This window comes from Anser brachyrhynchus (genome assembly GCF_964034855.1).
Source record: "Anser brachyrhynchus genome assembly, chromosome: 8".
NCBI classification, from domain to species: domain Eukaryota; kingdom Metazoa; phylum Chordata; class Aves; order Anseriformes; family Anatidae; genus Anser; species Anser brachyrhynchus.
In genome coordinates, this window is record NC_137702.1 from 31,465,452 (window position 1) to 31,481,393 (window position 15,942).

The window sequence follows — 15,942 nt, forward strand, 5'->3', positions numbered from 1 at the left end:
TGAGTTAAACCCTAAAAATCATTATTTACACTAATTATTTTGAGTTTTAACTGGTTTTCCTGCTTTTTGCTTTTATCTAAACTAGAGCTAGACAAGTAACCAGATTAGGTTTGAGTTTTTTGTCTTTTTCTGTGATTTTTTTTCTTAACATTCACTTGGTAATACACTATTGTTACGCCAAGAGAATATTGGAATCATGATTTAAAATGCTTTATGGCCTAAAATCCAATAAAAAATAGAATATGGACTAAACTGGATACCACATGTAGTATACTATCAAAGAGTGGAGGAAAGAATACTGTGTGTTGTTATCACAAATGTTTTTCATGCATCTGCAGTGTAACACCTTCTCTCACAGCAATCTTGTTATGGAAATACCTATGTATATTGATAAATGCTCAGTGCTGAAGCTCTTGTAGTAAAGTGCTAGCAAATAATTTATGGAAAAAAGTGTAGGAGGGAGTCTTTTACTGTTACTGACGTTTGTTTTTGAGAACTTGTTGTTTGAGCTAATAAACAAAGATAAAACGTCATCTAAGAAAATACGCTAGACCAGACAAAGCTGAAGAAAAACAGGAAGCAAACAAATTAAAATTCAGGCTTGAGTAGTTTCTGAAATATTCTTATTTATTCAGCTTCCAGAACCCTTGATTTTGTTTCGGCTTTACAATGAGTTCATTGGACTTGCAAAGGAAAGCCAGAGTGTTAATGAGGAACTGGATGCTAAACAAGCTAGCCCCAAATCAAAGAAAAGGCAGTCAATCTGTATTGAACTGAATAGGATCATCATTAAAATTAAAGACCTTCTGAAACAGCTGCCTGTACCAAACTATAACACTCTTCAGTACCTTATTGGACACCTTCACAGGTGAGAAAAGACTTTAAAATGCAAATTGCTGTTGAAAATTGAGCTGCATGCTAGATGGTGTATACTAGGAAACCACTGTACCCTTCTGGATGACTGTAGAGGAAGAAGTTGCAGGATTTGTTGTCATTTGTCACTGCTTATTCACAGAAATAGTTACATGTGGTTTCGGGTGTGCTGCAGTTATATTATTAGGTCCTATATTACATAACCATATGCCAGAAGAGAATTTAATGAAATCAGGCACGTTCTGACCTTTTAAGAGGTCCTATGGAAAAAGACAGATCTGTATTTGTATTCATCAATTACTCTTACTAGGTGCTTCAAAAGTAGAGTAGAGACTTTATAGTTTGCCTAAGCATGCCATATGTGTAATGATATTGGGTTTAGGTCTTCGAGTTGTCACGTTACTAGATTCTAACCTGTATTTCTCAATCTGTTTGCACATACCCTTGCCTACCCTCCTGCCTCATTTACTCAAAATTCCAGATGGTCACAAATAACACTAAATTAGACATAAAAAACACACTGAAAGGGCTTAGTCCAAGTTGCTGTTAAGTGCTGTCATCTTTGATGATTCTGCATGCCATCCAAACCCACCTTCGGTATTTTTGTCTTCTAGCCTCTTTAGACATAACTTAGAATTAATACCTAAAATAATTCTGAAGTAGTGAAATCCCCTCTTACTCTTGTGTTTTTTTCTCCCCTCTCCTTATGCAGGGTTACAGAACAGTCTGAAGAAAATAAAATGTCGGCCAGCAATCTTGGCATAATATTTGGCCCAACTCTGATCAGGCCACGTCAAACAGATGCTACAGTTTCCTTGTCGTCACTTGTGGATTATCCATATCAGGCTCGGATAGTGGAGTTACTCATAACATACTATGAAAAGATATTTGATGTTTCATTGCAACCACTCCTGAGCACATCTCAGTCTGAAGAAGCTGCCATTACAGTCAGAGTTGCATTATCAGGAGGAGAGAGGGAGCCAACGCAGCAGAGGAAGTCATTTGTTGCTGTAAAGGAAGTGAGTGACTTCTCTTGTGCTGATGCAGTGCTACCTGTGCCATCTTCTCTTGCGTTAAATGCTGCAGCATGCTGAAGCACATTTCTGTAAAGGACTTTTTTTTTTTGGAGTCTTTTCTTTTGTTCTCATTTACTTTCACTCTGACTCCTGTTAACAGGGTATTCTGATAGCTCCAATTGAAAACAGAGCTTCAGAAACAGCTGCATTGTTCTTGGAATCAAACAACAGCAAGAATACAAAAGAACAAGTAGATACGTCTGCAACTGGTTAGTGGAATTTTATTCTTGGATGGGCGAATAAAATGCATTTAGATGGATGTGTAGATGCATTAGATTATGGTGCATGCAGCTCTTCAATTCAAACAAGCTAGTCTTGCCTAAAAGCTTGCTTGTCAGTGCTTGATATAATGTTTATCTTTGTAAGAGGAACAGAATTAAATCTTTCTAAAGGCTATCAGAAGTAAATGTGGTTATAGAATCAGTTTAAAGTATTTGTTAAGACAACACAATGGTGAGTGACTTCTTTAGTTAAAAAAAAAAAAAGGTAAAAAAACATTGTGGCTGTGGATTTCTGCAATCTACTATGATGCTCTGAAGCAATATCCAGTGATTAACATATTTTGATCATTGTTTTCTCCCAGAACGTGCATCATTACCTCTTGGTGGTAAACAAGAAGGCTCTGGAAAGAGTAGCTCTCTGGTGGAATCAACAGCTGCAAGCATTTTGGACATTAATATTTCTGCTCCAAAAGAGACAGGTTTGCCTATCCTAGCTATAAATCTTTTATAAGATTTTTGTTCTCCTGTTTGCATGTGCTACTACAGTGGTTCATTTTAATGTAGGCATGATTTCCGACACTTTATTCAGGTGTAACTATACACAATCTCTTAATTGTAATGATTTTGAGCTGCTGTTACCAGTTTGGTGATGTTCTGTACGTAGAGTACAACATTCTGAAATGTGTTAAAATCTTAAAAATGGAAAATTATCCAGGAAATGGGAGAGCACTAGCAAAAAAAAAAAAAGTAATGCACTGTCTCTTTGTCTGCTTTCTCCTTAGTCACATCTGTACAATATCTGTTTTACTGTTATTGAAATAATATTTGGTTTTAGTAGGTTGCTCATAGCTATGTGGAAAGTTATACCTAAAAGCTGTTATCCTATTACAATACCAGCTGTGAAGGAGTCATTAATGAAGATTGTATTCTGTTTGTTAAAGTCTTGCTGACTTGACTAACATCTATTTATGTGTTTCTAGGTGATGCTGTGAGTCTAGCTTCAGAAAAAGACAATGATTCATTTGTTTCTCCAGGTGAAGATGGCTGTAAAATTAACTTACTTCCTGCAAAACCTAATCGTCAAATTAACAAAGTTCCATTGCGGGTTCCAAGGACAAAACTAGCTATTCGCCCTGTGAGCTTACCCGTAGACAGAATACTTCCTCCATGTGTTTTGAATGAAAGAAATACAAAAAATGCAGGAGCAGTAAGTCCGGAGAATCTTGGCAAGAGCCCTACTATTGAAGAAGTTTCAGAGGTAAAGGCACTCCCTGCTGTTAGTACCTGTTGCAGACTTTCTTGTTGTGACACCCAGATGCTGCGAAAAACTTGGGACAAGCAATATAAACAGTATGATATCACAGCAAGGACAGCGATGATTGTGACTAATGTGCCCCAGGAGAACCGAGCACTTGAGAGTGGAACTGTGGGTGCCTTATCTTCATCATGCAGCATGGGTAACAATTCTGCTACCACCGTTCTTCATGTTAAGCCATACTCTCTTTCTGTAAGGTCAGGAAGGACAGCAGCAGAAGGGAATGGTCCTGATGCCAAGCCTGTTGCTACCTTCAGAGCACCAAGAACATTGCAGCCACCCCCAGGGACATTTTATAAACCACCCTCTAACAAATCAAAACAAAGTGAAGAGAGTTCTACCGCAAAAGCTTGTGTACCAACCAGTGCTAGCTCGGTGCTTCACCAGGATAATACTGTGAAACTAGCTAGGAGCTCTGTGCCTCCATCAGGTGATCCTGGACAAAACACAGATGGTCAAAAAACTAGCTCAGAGGATGCTCACCCTACAGATCTGAAGCCTGCTTATCAGAGACTGAGACCAAAAAGAATCCAAGAGTTGGAACACAGGGAAGCTCATTTTGTATAGGGTACAAGCTCCTCATGAACTGTATGCAGTTTGTTGATCTTGCCAGGGGATACTTCCCTTTGCCCATTTACCCTTTGCTTTCCCTTGAGAATCTCACTTCTGTGCCATATTGAAGTTATTTTTATATATGCAGCATTTTAAAAATGGGGGGGAGGGGTGGGGAATTGTGAAGGAAATGAGTCGAACTTTTTTGTAATTCAGTGGATTTTCATAAGGATTTATTGCATTCCCAATCTAGATACAGCTAATGGGCTCATTGGATAAGACACAGAGCTTCATTTCATTGTATGGAATGAAGTACTTAATCATAGAGAACTGACTATCACATGTAACAACGAGATGACCCATTTTTCATAATAGATGATGCTAATAAAAATGGAAGGGTTTGTTTACTGTCTAAGCATAAACCAAAGCTTGTAATTTGCTCTGTAGAAGCATTTGTTCAGTTTTATAATCTGTGCAATTACTTTGCTCCTGAAGAGACTTACTTACTGGCCAGCACGGCCAATCATTATGTATCATATGTGTATATTTAGGCAGATATGGTTATCTGTTGCCAGTTTTCTGTGTGTCACTTTAATGTTTTTTGTACAGCAAAGATGCACTTACTGAGCTTTGCTATTCAGAAGCAGCAATCAAACCACATCTAATTTCTTGTATATGTTAGTGAGTGGGACAAATGTGCACAGTCAGTTTCATATGGGTGCCCTTCTGGAGAGACTCAGTTGCAGTGGTGCTGTCTTTCCCAGTGGAATGAAAAGGCAACGATTTGCTTGCTATAGATCAGTTTTGCCATTTAACCTGGTGTAACTGAAATGAAGAGCACGGTTTCCAAGTTTCAGTGAAAGAGCTTGAAAATAACCAAAAATCTGCAGTAGTAAGTGTATCTAATGGTTTTCACTTTGTATTAAATGGTTTTTATGTGAACACTGTTATATTTGCTTTAAAATATATTAACTTGTTAACATTCAGTGACTCTGTGGCTTCTGTATCTTCTAACTTATTAAAATACAGACATTGGCCTTTGCAATAGTATAATACTTTTCTGCATCTGTCTTTGGGGGGATGGTTACACTTTCCTTAATCAGGTTACAGTTAATTTGACCCTTTCTAAAATGCTATAGAGCACAGTTAGCATAGTACTTTCTAAAAATAACTAAAAGGACTCTAAGGATAGGAAGAGCAAAGAAACAATTTTCTGTTTTACAGCGTTAAACATACTGAACTTTTCTACTCCATTCCCTTAGTCCTTCCTCCCAAAATGCCCAAGTAAATCCCACGTTGCTTTCAGTGGACATAATCTGATTTTAGTTTCCAGAACAAAAGATGATAAACTCACAATACAGAGCTTCAATTTCCTTGTCATCTTAGCACAGAGGCACAGCCCACATACTTGCCAAAGGCCATGCTACCACTAGTCAATTCTGGTCATGGCATGAGCCATTTTCTTAGGGTGCTGCCTCGTGAAGCCTGAGGATGCCAGCCAGACAACTCCTTCTGGCCAGACTGACATTTCAAGCTGTATAATAAAATTAGAGGAGCACTATGGCTTCTTGAAGTAGAAGGGAGTTTCTTCCATTTTGAGAGTGGAGGAGGGAAAAAATTTGCTTTGTGAGCAGACATAGCATTAATGAAATCTAGAGGCACGGTAGCAGAACATTATAGCACAGTTGTGAAAAGGTGATATCTGTATGGATTAGGACTGCATGATGGCAAGTTCATTTTTGAACTTCAGTTAAATCTATTGCCTCACTATATTTTTAAATACTTTAGCGTATGTCCAGTACTGAATATGGTAATGGATTAAATTCTAATAAAAGTTTTGATACTTTTAGTTAGTGGTTGTCAGGTGAATGGAGGGCCTCCAGCACTCCCCTGTGCAGGCTGCTGAGATGGAGAATCAGTGTGTGCACTGGTCTGTGGGAACAAATAGACCTGTTTCTCAACCAAGGTGTAACTTTAGCTGCTACTGGCCAAGTTACCATCATGTTTTTTACATGCCATCCATGTATGTCGGGCTAGTGTGAAACGCTTCTGCTGTTTCTAGTGTGCTTCAGCTCTTTGGACACTTTCTGTAGGCAGGCTCCCGGAAGGTTGGGCTGAGCACGGGTGAGGGCAGCGTTGCGAGACGCAGATGCTATAATGCTATAGCAGGTTATTTTTATGGTTATTTGAATGGTTTATCCCTTTCAAACTGCGTGTCTCAAAGTATCGGGGCTAACTGCTACATGTGCTTGGTAACCTCGTAGGCGTGTTTTGTGTGGTACGAGTGCAGCAGCTAGCGCACTTCTGAAAACAAGGCGTTTGCGTGAGGTGAGGCGCCGAGCAGCGACCCCGCTGTCCTTCAGCCGGGGGGCCGCCCTGCCCGGCCCCGACCGCTCACAGGGGGCCGGAGGCAGCGATCTCTTTTAAAAAGTATTTCTAAATTCTTCGTAAGCCGCTGTATCTCGGTTTCAAGCCCTTCTGCTGGGGGTGGCGCAGCGGGGCCTTCCCGCCCGCGGGGAGAAACGCCTCAGCGGGCCGGAGGCGTGAGGGACGTGGCGGGGCGGGCCCCCAGCACGGCTCCGGGGGTAGCAGGGCCGTAAGGCTGACGGGAAAGGCGCTGGTTTTCTTTTTGACTGGAAATGTTACGAATGGGCCCTATTGTTTGTTTCTATTCTGATGCAAATTTCTCCAGGTCTTGCGTTTGGAGTTGCTTTACCGCAGCCGAATTGCTGCAATCCCACCCACCTCCCTCAGGTGACAGGACTCTGGGTCACGCAAAGTGCGAGCCCCCTGCGGCTTGCCTTCCGGGGAGGAAACCTTTCTGTGTCAGATTTGCTTGGTAATTAGGTTTTCTGAAGTTGTAATGCACTGCCTCATCCCTCTTAAAGCTTTGGCAGAGTACTGACTTCCATAATTCCCTGACCTAATTAGTCATGACAGCTGTTTGTTTAGCAGGGCCCCTAATGCTACCAGAACTACCCTTCTGACACCATCTTTTCAAATGCACGGTTTGTTCAGATCGGAGGGAAAATCTTAAAGGAATATCAGCTTCCTGGTCCATATACCAGTTGTGCCTGTCCTGTTCAAACCGAATATAAGGGAGGTTTTTTATTCAGGAGGTCTTAAAGTTGCAGATTGAGCTGTTCTGCATCAAGCGCAGGATTAAAACAATCTCCTTACCATTGAGCAGTGTTATTTTGCATCTAAGATACGTGTTTCTCTGCAGCCAAGCTGAACATTTCCTTCAGAAATCTTTCTCTTTCCCATAGCACAGCAGTGCTCACGCATGAGGTAAGCTTTTGTGGTAAGTTTTCCAGTATTTTATTGCTTCTCCTTAAGTCCTTGTTTTGCTTGCAAATCCATGAATTCTTTAGCTCCTGTAGTGTAGTAAAGGCCTAACTGAGGTCATCTGAAAGCCAGCACAAAATGCTGTGTGAATGCTGTCAGTGTGTGTATGGTAACATTGGTAATCTAGCTCAGATCATGTTTGTACTTTTTAAGTGACTCCTCTACATATTACTCTGTGATCTCAGCACACAAGCCTGACTGGTTTTGGATGAGATTAATCTGAGATGTGCTTCAGCAGTGTACCTGATGTGCTTCAGTTGGTAATGTGTGGTCTGTGGGGCCAGACTGGAGATACCTGAAGCAACTGAGACACGGTGTCTGGGTGCTGAGCCCTCAGCACTCACTCTTTCACTCTACAGATTTACTTTTATAAGGTCATCACGCTTGTTAATGTACACAAACTTACTGTGCTTGGAAAATGGGGCAAATCATTTTGGCTTTCCACTAGCAAAGCTGTAGGGGTGGTTCTGTGATATTTAGAAATAATGCTATTTTATATAAGCATGTCAACATGTAAATAAATTACATAGCAGGAGGCTTCAGAACAAGAGTTTCTATCCGCATGCCCATTCTTCTTTGTAGAGGAAGGAGAGTTTGGCTTCAAATACAGATGTGTGGGATCTTGAAAAGTATTTTCGCTCACAAATAGAAGAAAAAGGCATCCTAAATCTCCCAAAATGTAAAATGTTAGAGAAGGGTGAATGCTAGGAAAAAGCCCTTGTGCTCCTGGTTGGCAGAAGTTTCTAAGTGAAGTAAACCAAATTATGCTAGACTAGAAAACACTCTTTCCGAGTTTGTACTTTGGTATGCTTTGCAATTGTTTAATCACTGCGTGTCCTGTGTAGATAGGGGTCATTAGCCCTCCACTGACTCTACATGTCACAGGATCTGTTTAAGGTGCCACATTTGCCTGTTTTGAAATGTGGAGGAATCTGTCTGATTCTGTTTACCTTTGATTCTTAGGAGCATGCACCTTTCAAAAAAAAAGTTTTTCTAGGGTTTTTCTTACTCTCTGATTTCTTGCCAGTGCACCCCTCAAATCGTTACATCAGTAACGTTATGAATTGTACAGTTTTCACTAGTTTCTGTGCACTGATTTCTTTGTGGTCTTTTCAAGTGGCACAACTCAGTTCTCTTTTTTCTCTCTTTTCTTTAATACTTTCACTAGCTGCGATTTCCAAGAAGTACCATTTGACCCCAACTGCATGTTCTTGTCCTTCAGGTCATGCCTTATCTGATTCATAGAGGCTTCTAAAACCCAGCAGGAAAAACATGAAAAACCTTCCACTTGGGTTTTCCACAGGAGTTTAGAATAACTGGATACAAAAATTACCTTAACTCAGAAAATCCCATCCTGACTCTGTGCATCATAGTTTTCTCGATGTGCACACATCAGTGTATCTGCTTGTCTGTAAGGTATGTTTACACACACACTCCTTTGGTTTGCCTCAGCAAAATTGTGTTAGCATTTAATTGTGTTAGCTTTCTAGCTAACATAGCTAAACGTAGAAGAGAAACATACCGCATCATTATCCTTGTGATGTAAAAATCTAATTAGGGGAGATTAGTTTAATCTGTTAGAGCTGTCTCTGCATACCATGCAGGCAGCAACAAAATAGCAATTTTCTTAAAATAACTTGAGTTCATCTCAAGGCTAAAATGTTTGTTTGCTGAATAAAAGAAATTGTCTGATTGCCTCAGACATAGTAGCAGTGCTTAAGCACAAGCTGCAGCTTACTAGCAGCACTAGTGTCTCTGTTTTGCAGTGCCATTAGTCAGAGTGGACTTCCTTCTGCAGGTTCATAAAGCCCTTTGTTTCTTTGTTAAGATTGCAGCAGGGCCATGATATGAACGCAGCCAACAGAAATTAGACCAAGGCCACGTGTAAACGATGAGATTGCCACGTAATTCTTCCTGAAGAAAGCCATCTTGAAGTCGTTGGTTTAGGCAACAAATCTGTGCAGCAGCTTGAATGTCCTGAGATAGTCATGGTAAGGAAGCAGGGTGCTAAGTGCTGTGCTGTGCTTTCAGAGCTGCAGTGTGGTCTGATGTAAACTTATAGATTATCAAATTCAGTGAAGCAGATTTCTGTGGAGGATTCCCAAAGGTCTCCCAAGAGCCCTACGAGGGAGAAAGAAATGGACAAATGCTGCCACAACCTTTTTCATTGTTTTTTAAATAATGAAGGTTGGAGTAGTGCTCAACTCCTACTTGGAAGAACAGCCCCAGTGAGGCAGTGAGGGACGTTATGATAATGCTCATACAGAGCCACTGCCTGACAGAAACGCTGGTGGGAGTCTTTGCTGCATTGTCGTCTATTGAAACCCTTAAAGATGAAAAATCTGTTGAAAAACAAACCAAACCCTTAGTGTTCGTTCAGTGCTTTTTTGCTTCTGTGTCTGACCTTTAACAGGTACTACTTGGGGATAATTTATCTTGGAGATGTGCAGTGAGTCATTTAATCCTAATATGTAACTGGATATAGTAAATATTAGTTGAAGGACAAAGCTTGCTGAAAAGTTCTCTGAACGCATCTCTGGAGGTGAGAACTAGAACACATACAGCCAGGCTATATTCAGCTTACTGTGTTTCTGTGGGAGCTTGCAGCTTGCTGACATTTTAGAAGTTCTAGAAAACCTAACATTGAAGAAGCCTTGGATGAGAAGAACGGACTTCTTTCTCCTATAGTGGTGTTATGAAATGGTTACTTCTGTGTCTCACTCTCTCTGTTCCTTTAGAGTGATGATCCATGAAGAAATGTACTGAACTACCTTACCTGGCTATTTTTGCACACGCAGACACTAGAAGAACAAATTTCCAATGCGTTTCACAAGGGAAGTGTGGCAGCAACAGCAAAAACATTCATTTTGTCATAGTCAAGTGTGAAAATGAACTGGGTAAAAAAATATTTTTCTCCAGTTACTGCAGGTTTGATTTGTCTAGACAGCCCAGAAGAAATTCCCAGTCTCTAGAACATTGTCTCTTATAGAGAAAAATACTTGTGCCACCTTCATAAAACAAATGGAGCTTAGAGGAAGTGTTGAAATTCCTATGAACTAAGTGTTGAAGTAGTGGGAAAGGCTTGTGTCTTCTCTAAGACCATAGCAGCAGACATAGAGTTGAAGGAATCTGCTTATAAAGTTACTAAGGTCAGTGCTTAGATTAAACAATCTAAGAATTAATTAACACACTGCATTGTTCTTAACCTGGTAATGAAGTAGTCCGATATGTCAGTACCCTTGGAGCTCAGGGGCTCAGGGTCCTCAGCAGAAGCGGGAACATAGTGAAGGTATTGATTAAATTGGTAAAATAGAAGTACAATACCTGAAGAAATACACAGTTAAGAGAATTTCTTGATAGCTTTTATTAATAAGGTATAATGGGTACAGTATAAACAGGGTTAGAGTACCCTTTGCTAACTGCTATTTACAATCTGGAGAAAGAATGCTTTACTGAACCTCCAGGATTAAGTCAGGGAAGAGCTATTGTTCGTTGTTGGCAGCCAGTCAAAATATGAAACCTACTCCACATGATGTGGATTTGTTTAACTCATTTTTAGGCCTCCCTGTTACCTAACATGAAGTAAAATACAGAGGCATCTGATTTGGTCTACTACTGTCTTCTGCCTCATTTACTGTCAGGTGAGAAATAAATGCTTAACTTAATTTCTAACGGCTTTTTGTAGTTCCAGCTGTAATACTAGAATGTCAAGGTTTTAAAAGCTGTCACTATATTTCCCTGTTGAAGGGCAAAAGCTAGAAAAAAAATGAAGAAAAAGCCCCTTTTTATGACTTTATTTTTTAAAGATATTTTTATGCCTTGCTTGTTTGCTTGTTTCTTTCTGATGTCATCCTGAAGGTAGTAAGATAGGATTGAACTTTGAGAAATTAGTTTTTTTAAATATAAAAGTTAATTTATTTCTACTGATTTAAAATCAGTATTTAGCTTTGTTACATTGTGTAGTAAAACTAGTGGTAATGATTGATGTAACTAATTGTTTCACTTGTCTTCTGTCAATAATACATATAATTTTTTTCTGAATGTATGCAGCAAATCATTTTTCTATGTTATCGTACTAACAGCTAGGAAAAAAGGAAGAAAACACAGAAGAAGTGCCATTTTTTATTTTCCTGTGGTTTGGGAATTTGTAATAGTCTTCCCACGCTTCAGCAGTATGCTGCTGATGGAACCAAGTTATTTTTGTTGACCCTTACACTCAGCCCCCGGAAGGGGAAATCAGTTCCTGCAAAAGGAAAATTAACAATCCAGAGATTTATGTATGCCATGGATATAAGTCACATCCTTTGAGCTTGTTATCTTCAGGCAGCAAATGCATGCCATTCTAAATATTAACAAACTTGATTTGCATTAGCTTCTTTTGAAAAGCTGAATGAACAGTTCTTAATGTGGCGGGGTTTTTTGTTTTTGTTGTTGTTTTCTGCTTTTTAGGAGGGGGTTTAATATCTGTGTTAATAAACTTAACTTTTTTGGTAACTGAATTTCTTCTAGTGCCTGTGGTGTTCCTAACTGTAGTTGTCTCAAGCCACGGCTGATCTTGCGATCTGGATGCTGCTGCCTTTAAGAATGAAGGTAGATCTACAGCATGACTAATCACTTCAGAAGTTCACGTACCTCCAGAGCCCACGTGGAGTTCTCGACGCATTGTTGCTAGGTACTATTTTTAGCATGGACCTACTCAGTAATTAAATTGCACTGTTTTGCTCTACTTAAATTAGTAGAGCTTGAATCTTGACGATACAGTTCTATGTTAGTCTGTTGAGTAATGCCTAGATAGGGAAGGATATTTCGGGACTGAAAATGAGTTACTGCTTATTTATTCTGTCCTGCCACAGAATCTGAGGTTTATCTCACCACTGTCTTCTGATTGCACTATTTTAGTTCTTTTTTCCTACACTTCTGTTCCATGTTTACCTGTCTAATTTAGGTTTCTAAGCTGTATAAGGTTAAGACAATTAGTCTTAACAGACTTAAGACAAAGACAACAGTCATAATTGTGAAAGTGTTCCATTTAGGAAAGCAAGCTTCTTTCCACTTAGCTCCTAATTAAGGTTTAATAAACAAGGCAGTCTGGGGAAATATAAATATGCAGTAAAATTAGAAATGTTTCTAAAATATGTCTGCAGAGCAAAATAGAATCTTTCTTCATGTTTTATATGTTGTCTGCACCTCAAGTATTAATGCTATAATTTAAATATCTTGGTTTAGAATAAAAAGAAAAATGTTTTTATATTCTGATTTATTTAGCAGAATCCTAACCTTGGCAATCAGTCTAGTAATCACTGTTTTCTTTCTTTCACTGATTCCTTTGCAATTTTTACATGTTAATTAGATGTCTATCATTAAGGAGTTACTTCTCTTATAAGGAATCTCTCTCCCGATCGCTCTCAACAGCCCTAACTAGCAAGGTTTAATGTAGAAGGACAATCTGGATAACCTTACTTGTGTCCCTTTTTCTTTCCAAGGTTATTAGTTCTGTCTTGTTTACTACTTAAATGCCAAGTCTCAGAAAAGTAGCTAAATTTTCTAGGGCAAATGTTAACAGCCATTTTATCTGGCAGTCCTAACCCCATTCATGACCTTGCAATTTTTACTTGCTAACAACAATAGTGAAAGTTACAGGGTGGTGCAGGTATGTCATACATTGTGAGCAATATGGGAACATGAGCTGACAGACTCTGTATTACTAGGGAATCTCTCAGGGAGATAGAAACAACATATTGGATAGTTCAGTAATGAGCCAAGAGGAAGAAGAGGAGAGGCCAGACCACTGGCAGAGCACATATTTTATGGCCTTGACATGAAGGCTGGAATTTCCTTTCACAGCTGTTGCAGAAAGATTGCAGAGTGTCTACCTGGGGTATAGAGGAGGGTGAGAGAAGCTAGAACAGAACTGGCCTTTTCCCATTTTTCCAGCTGTAGGATTCATTCTTCAGAACACCAACAGGTTAGAGATCCTTGGGTGATGTAAGGGTGTCAGAAAGCCATCTGACTGCTCGTAGTCAGCAGCTCTGTGAAGAGAACCTCAGTGGAAACCCTTAAGGGGTTGCAGGCATGCCACACTAATGGCAACAGCAAGCTGGTTGCTGCTGGAGCTGCCTGCAACTAAATATATATATAAACTTGGCTTTCCAAGGGAGAAAGTTCTTATGAGCCATCAGCCTGTTCAGCTGCAGAACCTGCTGTCAGTAGTGAAACTGCCAAAATCTTGTCTTGTCTTGAAGGTCAGACAATTGTATTATTTTTTTTTTTTTCATGGGATCTAAACCCTTCCAACAGTTAATTGCTCAGAAGTGCTCTGGATTGGGTAAACATCTGAAGAACTAGATGTGCTTCTTTTCAATTACTGAGGAAAAGAGGGAAAAAAAAGTGAATGTTACTGTCTGAATTTCAGCCTTTTCTATCACCCATGTATATGTAGGAATCAAATGGTCAATCTGAAACTTGATACAGATTTTCTTTCTCACTCTTCTGTATTCAGGTGTTTGGTCTCAAAGTAAGACTTCAATTTTGTTCCCTCTGTTAAACGGTCAAAATAGGCCTCAAATCCCATCAGTGTGAAGCTGGATCTCCCAGAACAAAATTGTTGTCTGCTGCATGTCATTCTGCCTGTTTAGGATCTTAATGCTCTCTGTACCATAAGGACCACTTTTCAACGCAGTTGCGTGGAATTGGTCAGTCACTCAAAGCAGTGGGTTTATTTTGTTCCCTTTAGATTTTATCCACTCAAGCTGGGAAGCTGTTGCAATCCAAAAGTGTACGTCTTCAAACCATCAGATGTTAATCCATTTACACTTTACAACAGCAATAGCTTTTTATAGCTGGTCTCATTTCCTGTGTTGTTCTAGAACTTGAGTTATTACAGTTGACGGACTAACACTGAGAATTACATGAAACTCTTAACCTACAAAATATGGGAAATGATGCAGGTTTTGTCATCATCAGCTTTGCATGGATTTTTTTCTGCAGAATTGATGTCTTGTTATTTGGTCCCCAGTAAGCAGCATAGACAATTCTAGCTAAGCCTGGTCTCAGATACCCTGCCCCAATCTCTTCCATGTTCAGTGTGTCAGAAGAGACCTGCATGTTTTTTAGGAATATTTTCCAGCAGGTGCCAGCCCCTCTAACCAGTGCTGTCTTCCTGCTGCCTGTTGAGGACTGAATTTGTTTTCAGATCTTAAAATGTGCACCTGAGAAGATTTTCTGAAATGGTCAGAGATTTATTACTGATTTTTGTGTCAACTAATGCTGTGTTGACAGGTTAGGACAATATATTCTTACATGCTCTCCAAGTCTTGCCTCTTAAAACAAAACAAGATTTCCTCCACTTAATAGATTTTCTACAAACAAAATTCTAGATGAACAGCGGCAAGAGAGACTCAACAAATCACTTAATCTGTGAGCAGTTTTGCCTGTGCAATTCTTGATAGAGATTTGGGTAATATCCAACAAACAGATCTGCTTCATCATTCTTATCATCAGAAAGTGCTTTCCAATTGTTAACTTACATCTCCTTTCCACTGACTCCCAGTTACTAATCAGTCACGAAGAAACTACTCTCTAATCCCATAAGGCAGCTATAAAGTAGGAGGTGTATACAGGAGCAAATTGTTTCCTTTATTTTTGAATAGGTCCCTGTATGTGGAAGGTATCTGTTTAGACTTATGTGTCCAATTCTCTTTCTTTTTGAGGGTAAAAATTCACGGTGGTTAAAATGAGGCATGAATCTAGAAAGCAGAGCATACAGTGGCTTAAATTCTATTGTATCCCCTGTAAAGTGTCCTACAAGTCGCTGAATTTAAAAACCTGTAAATCTGAGATCCTGTTGGTTTTTTTTGTTTCTTTTTTATTTTGTTTTAAATGGCAGCAAAATTAATTTGCCTTTCCAAAACCCATTCCAAGATGTGCTTATCAATGTACATTTATAGTGTCTAAATGGAAAGACTAATTCTGCCATTATTGTAAGTATTTTTTATGTAAAGTAATATCCACTTGGAAATCCATGTTTTCTTGGAAAACAAAAAATTATTTTGAAAACACTGATTTAATCTGATAAAGCAGTTAATTGTTGCATCATTTCATTACTTGCAAGTCCAAGTTAATAGCTGGATTCAATCTTAGTGACATTTTTTCACTTGAAAGAAATGCTTTTCCTCTCTCTTGCTTTTTGCTGATAAAATGTGTCACAGGAAATAGCCTCCAAACAAAGGAAAACCACAATTTTTCATGTGTGATAGTGTATCAAGTGCAAAATTACACAGTGCAGACAACGACAGGAACCAATCTCTACAATAACATAATCTTAAAATAAGAACAGAAAACAGTTTTGTTGGTCTGAGATCTGCTTAAATTGTCAGCTGAGAAATGTCAATGTATCCTTTGCCACAGGTTAGCTAGAACGGTTGGTGCAGAAGAATGAACTTCCTTAGACAAATCAGACTTCTACTCTGGAAGAACTGGATTCTTCGGAAAAGACAGAAGGTAAAATATTAGTCTTTGGATTTTAGCTTTGGACCATGCAGTTCCCTGGATGAAACGA

The 15,942-nt window shown here is 39.2% G+C and overlaps 2 protein-coding genes across 24 annotated transcripts in view; both read left to right on the top strand.

Annotated features, from left to right (window-relative positions):
• Positions 1-5,023, top strand: part of ARHGAP29 (Rho GTPase activating protein 29) — a 59,304-nt gene extending 54,281 nt beyond the window's left edge. For 8 of the 9 annotated variants that reach the window (XM_080602817.1, XM_080602815.1, XM_080602819.1 and 5 more), the window contains 5 exons: positions 636-868; positions 1,586-1,892; positions 2,050-2,158; positions 2,533-2,649; positions 3,151-5,023. In XM_080602817.1, the coding sequence (XP_080458943.1) occupies positions 636-868; positions 1,586-1,892; positions 2,050-2,158; positions 2,533-2,649; positions 3,151-4,052 (1,668 nt within the window). In that variant the 3' untranslated portion in view covers positions 4,053-5,023. The remainder of the gene's footprint in view (positions 1-635; positions 869-1,585; positions 1,893-2,049; positions 2,159-2,532; positions 2,650-3,150) is intronic. The other variant, XM_080602821.1, reaches the window with a different exon arrangement.
• Positions 5,024-5,174: 151 nt separating this feature from the next.
• Positions 5,175-15,942, top strand: part of ABCA4 (ATP binding cassette subfamily A member 4) — an 82,974-nt gene continuing 72,206 nt past the window's right edge. For 8 of the 15 annotated variants that reach the window (XM_080602786.1, XM_080602806.1, XM_080602787.1 and 5 more), the window contains exons 1-4: positions 5,175-8,801; positions 9,214-11,026; positions 11,895-12,057; positions 15,792-15,884. In XM_080602786.1, the coding sequence (XP_080458912.1) occupies positions 15,819-15,884 (66 nt within the window). In that variant the 5' untranslated portion in view covers positions 5,175-8,801; positions 9,214-11,026; positions 11,895-12,057; positions 15,792-15,818. The remainder of the gene's footprint in view (positions 8,802-9,213; positions 11,027-11,894; positions 12,058-15,791; positions 15,885-15,942) is intronic. The other 7 variants (XM_080602785.1, XM_080602801.1, XM_080602796.1 and 4 more) reach the window with 7 other exon arrangements.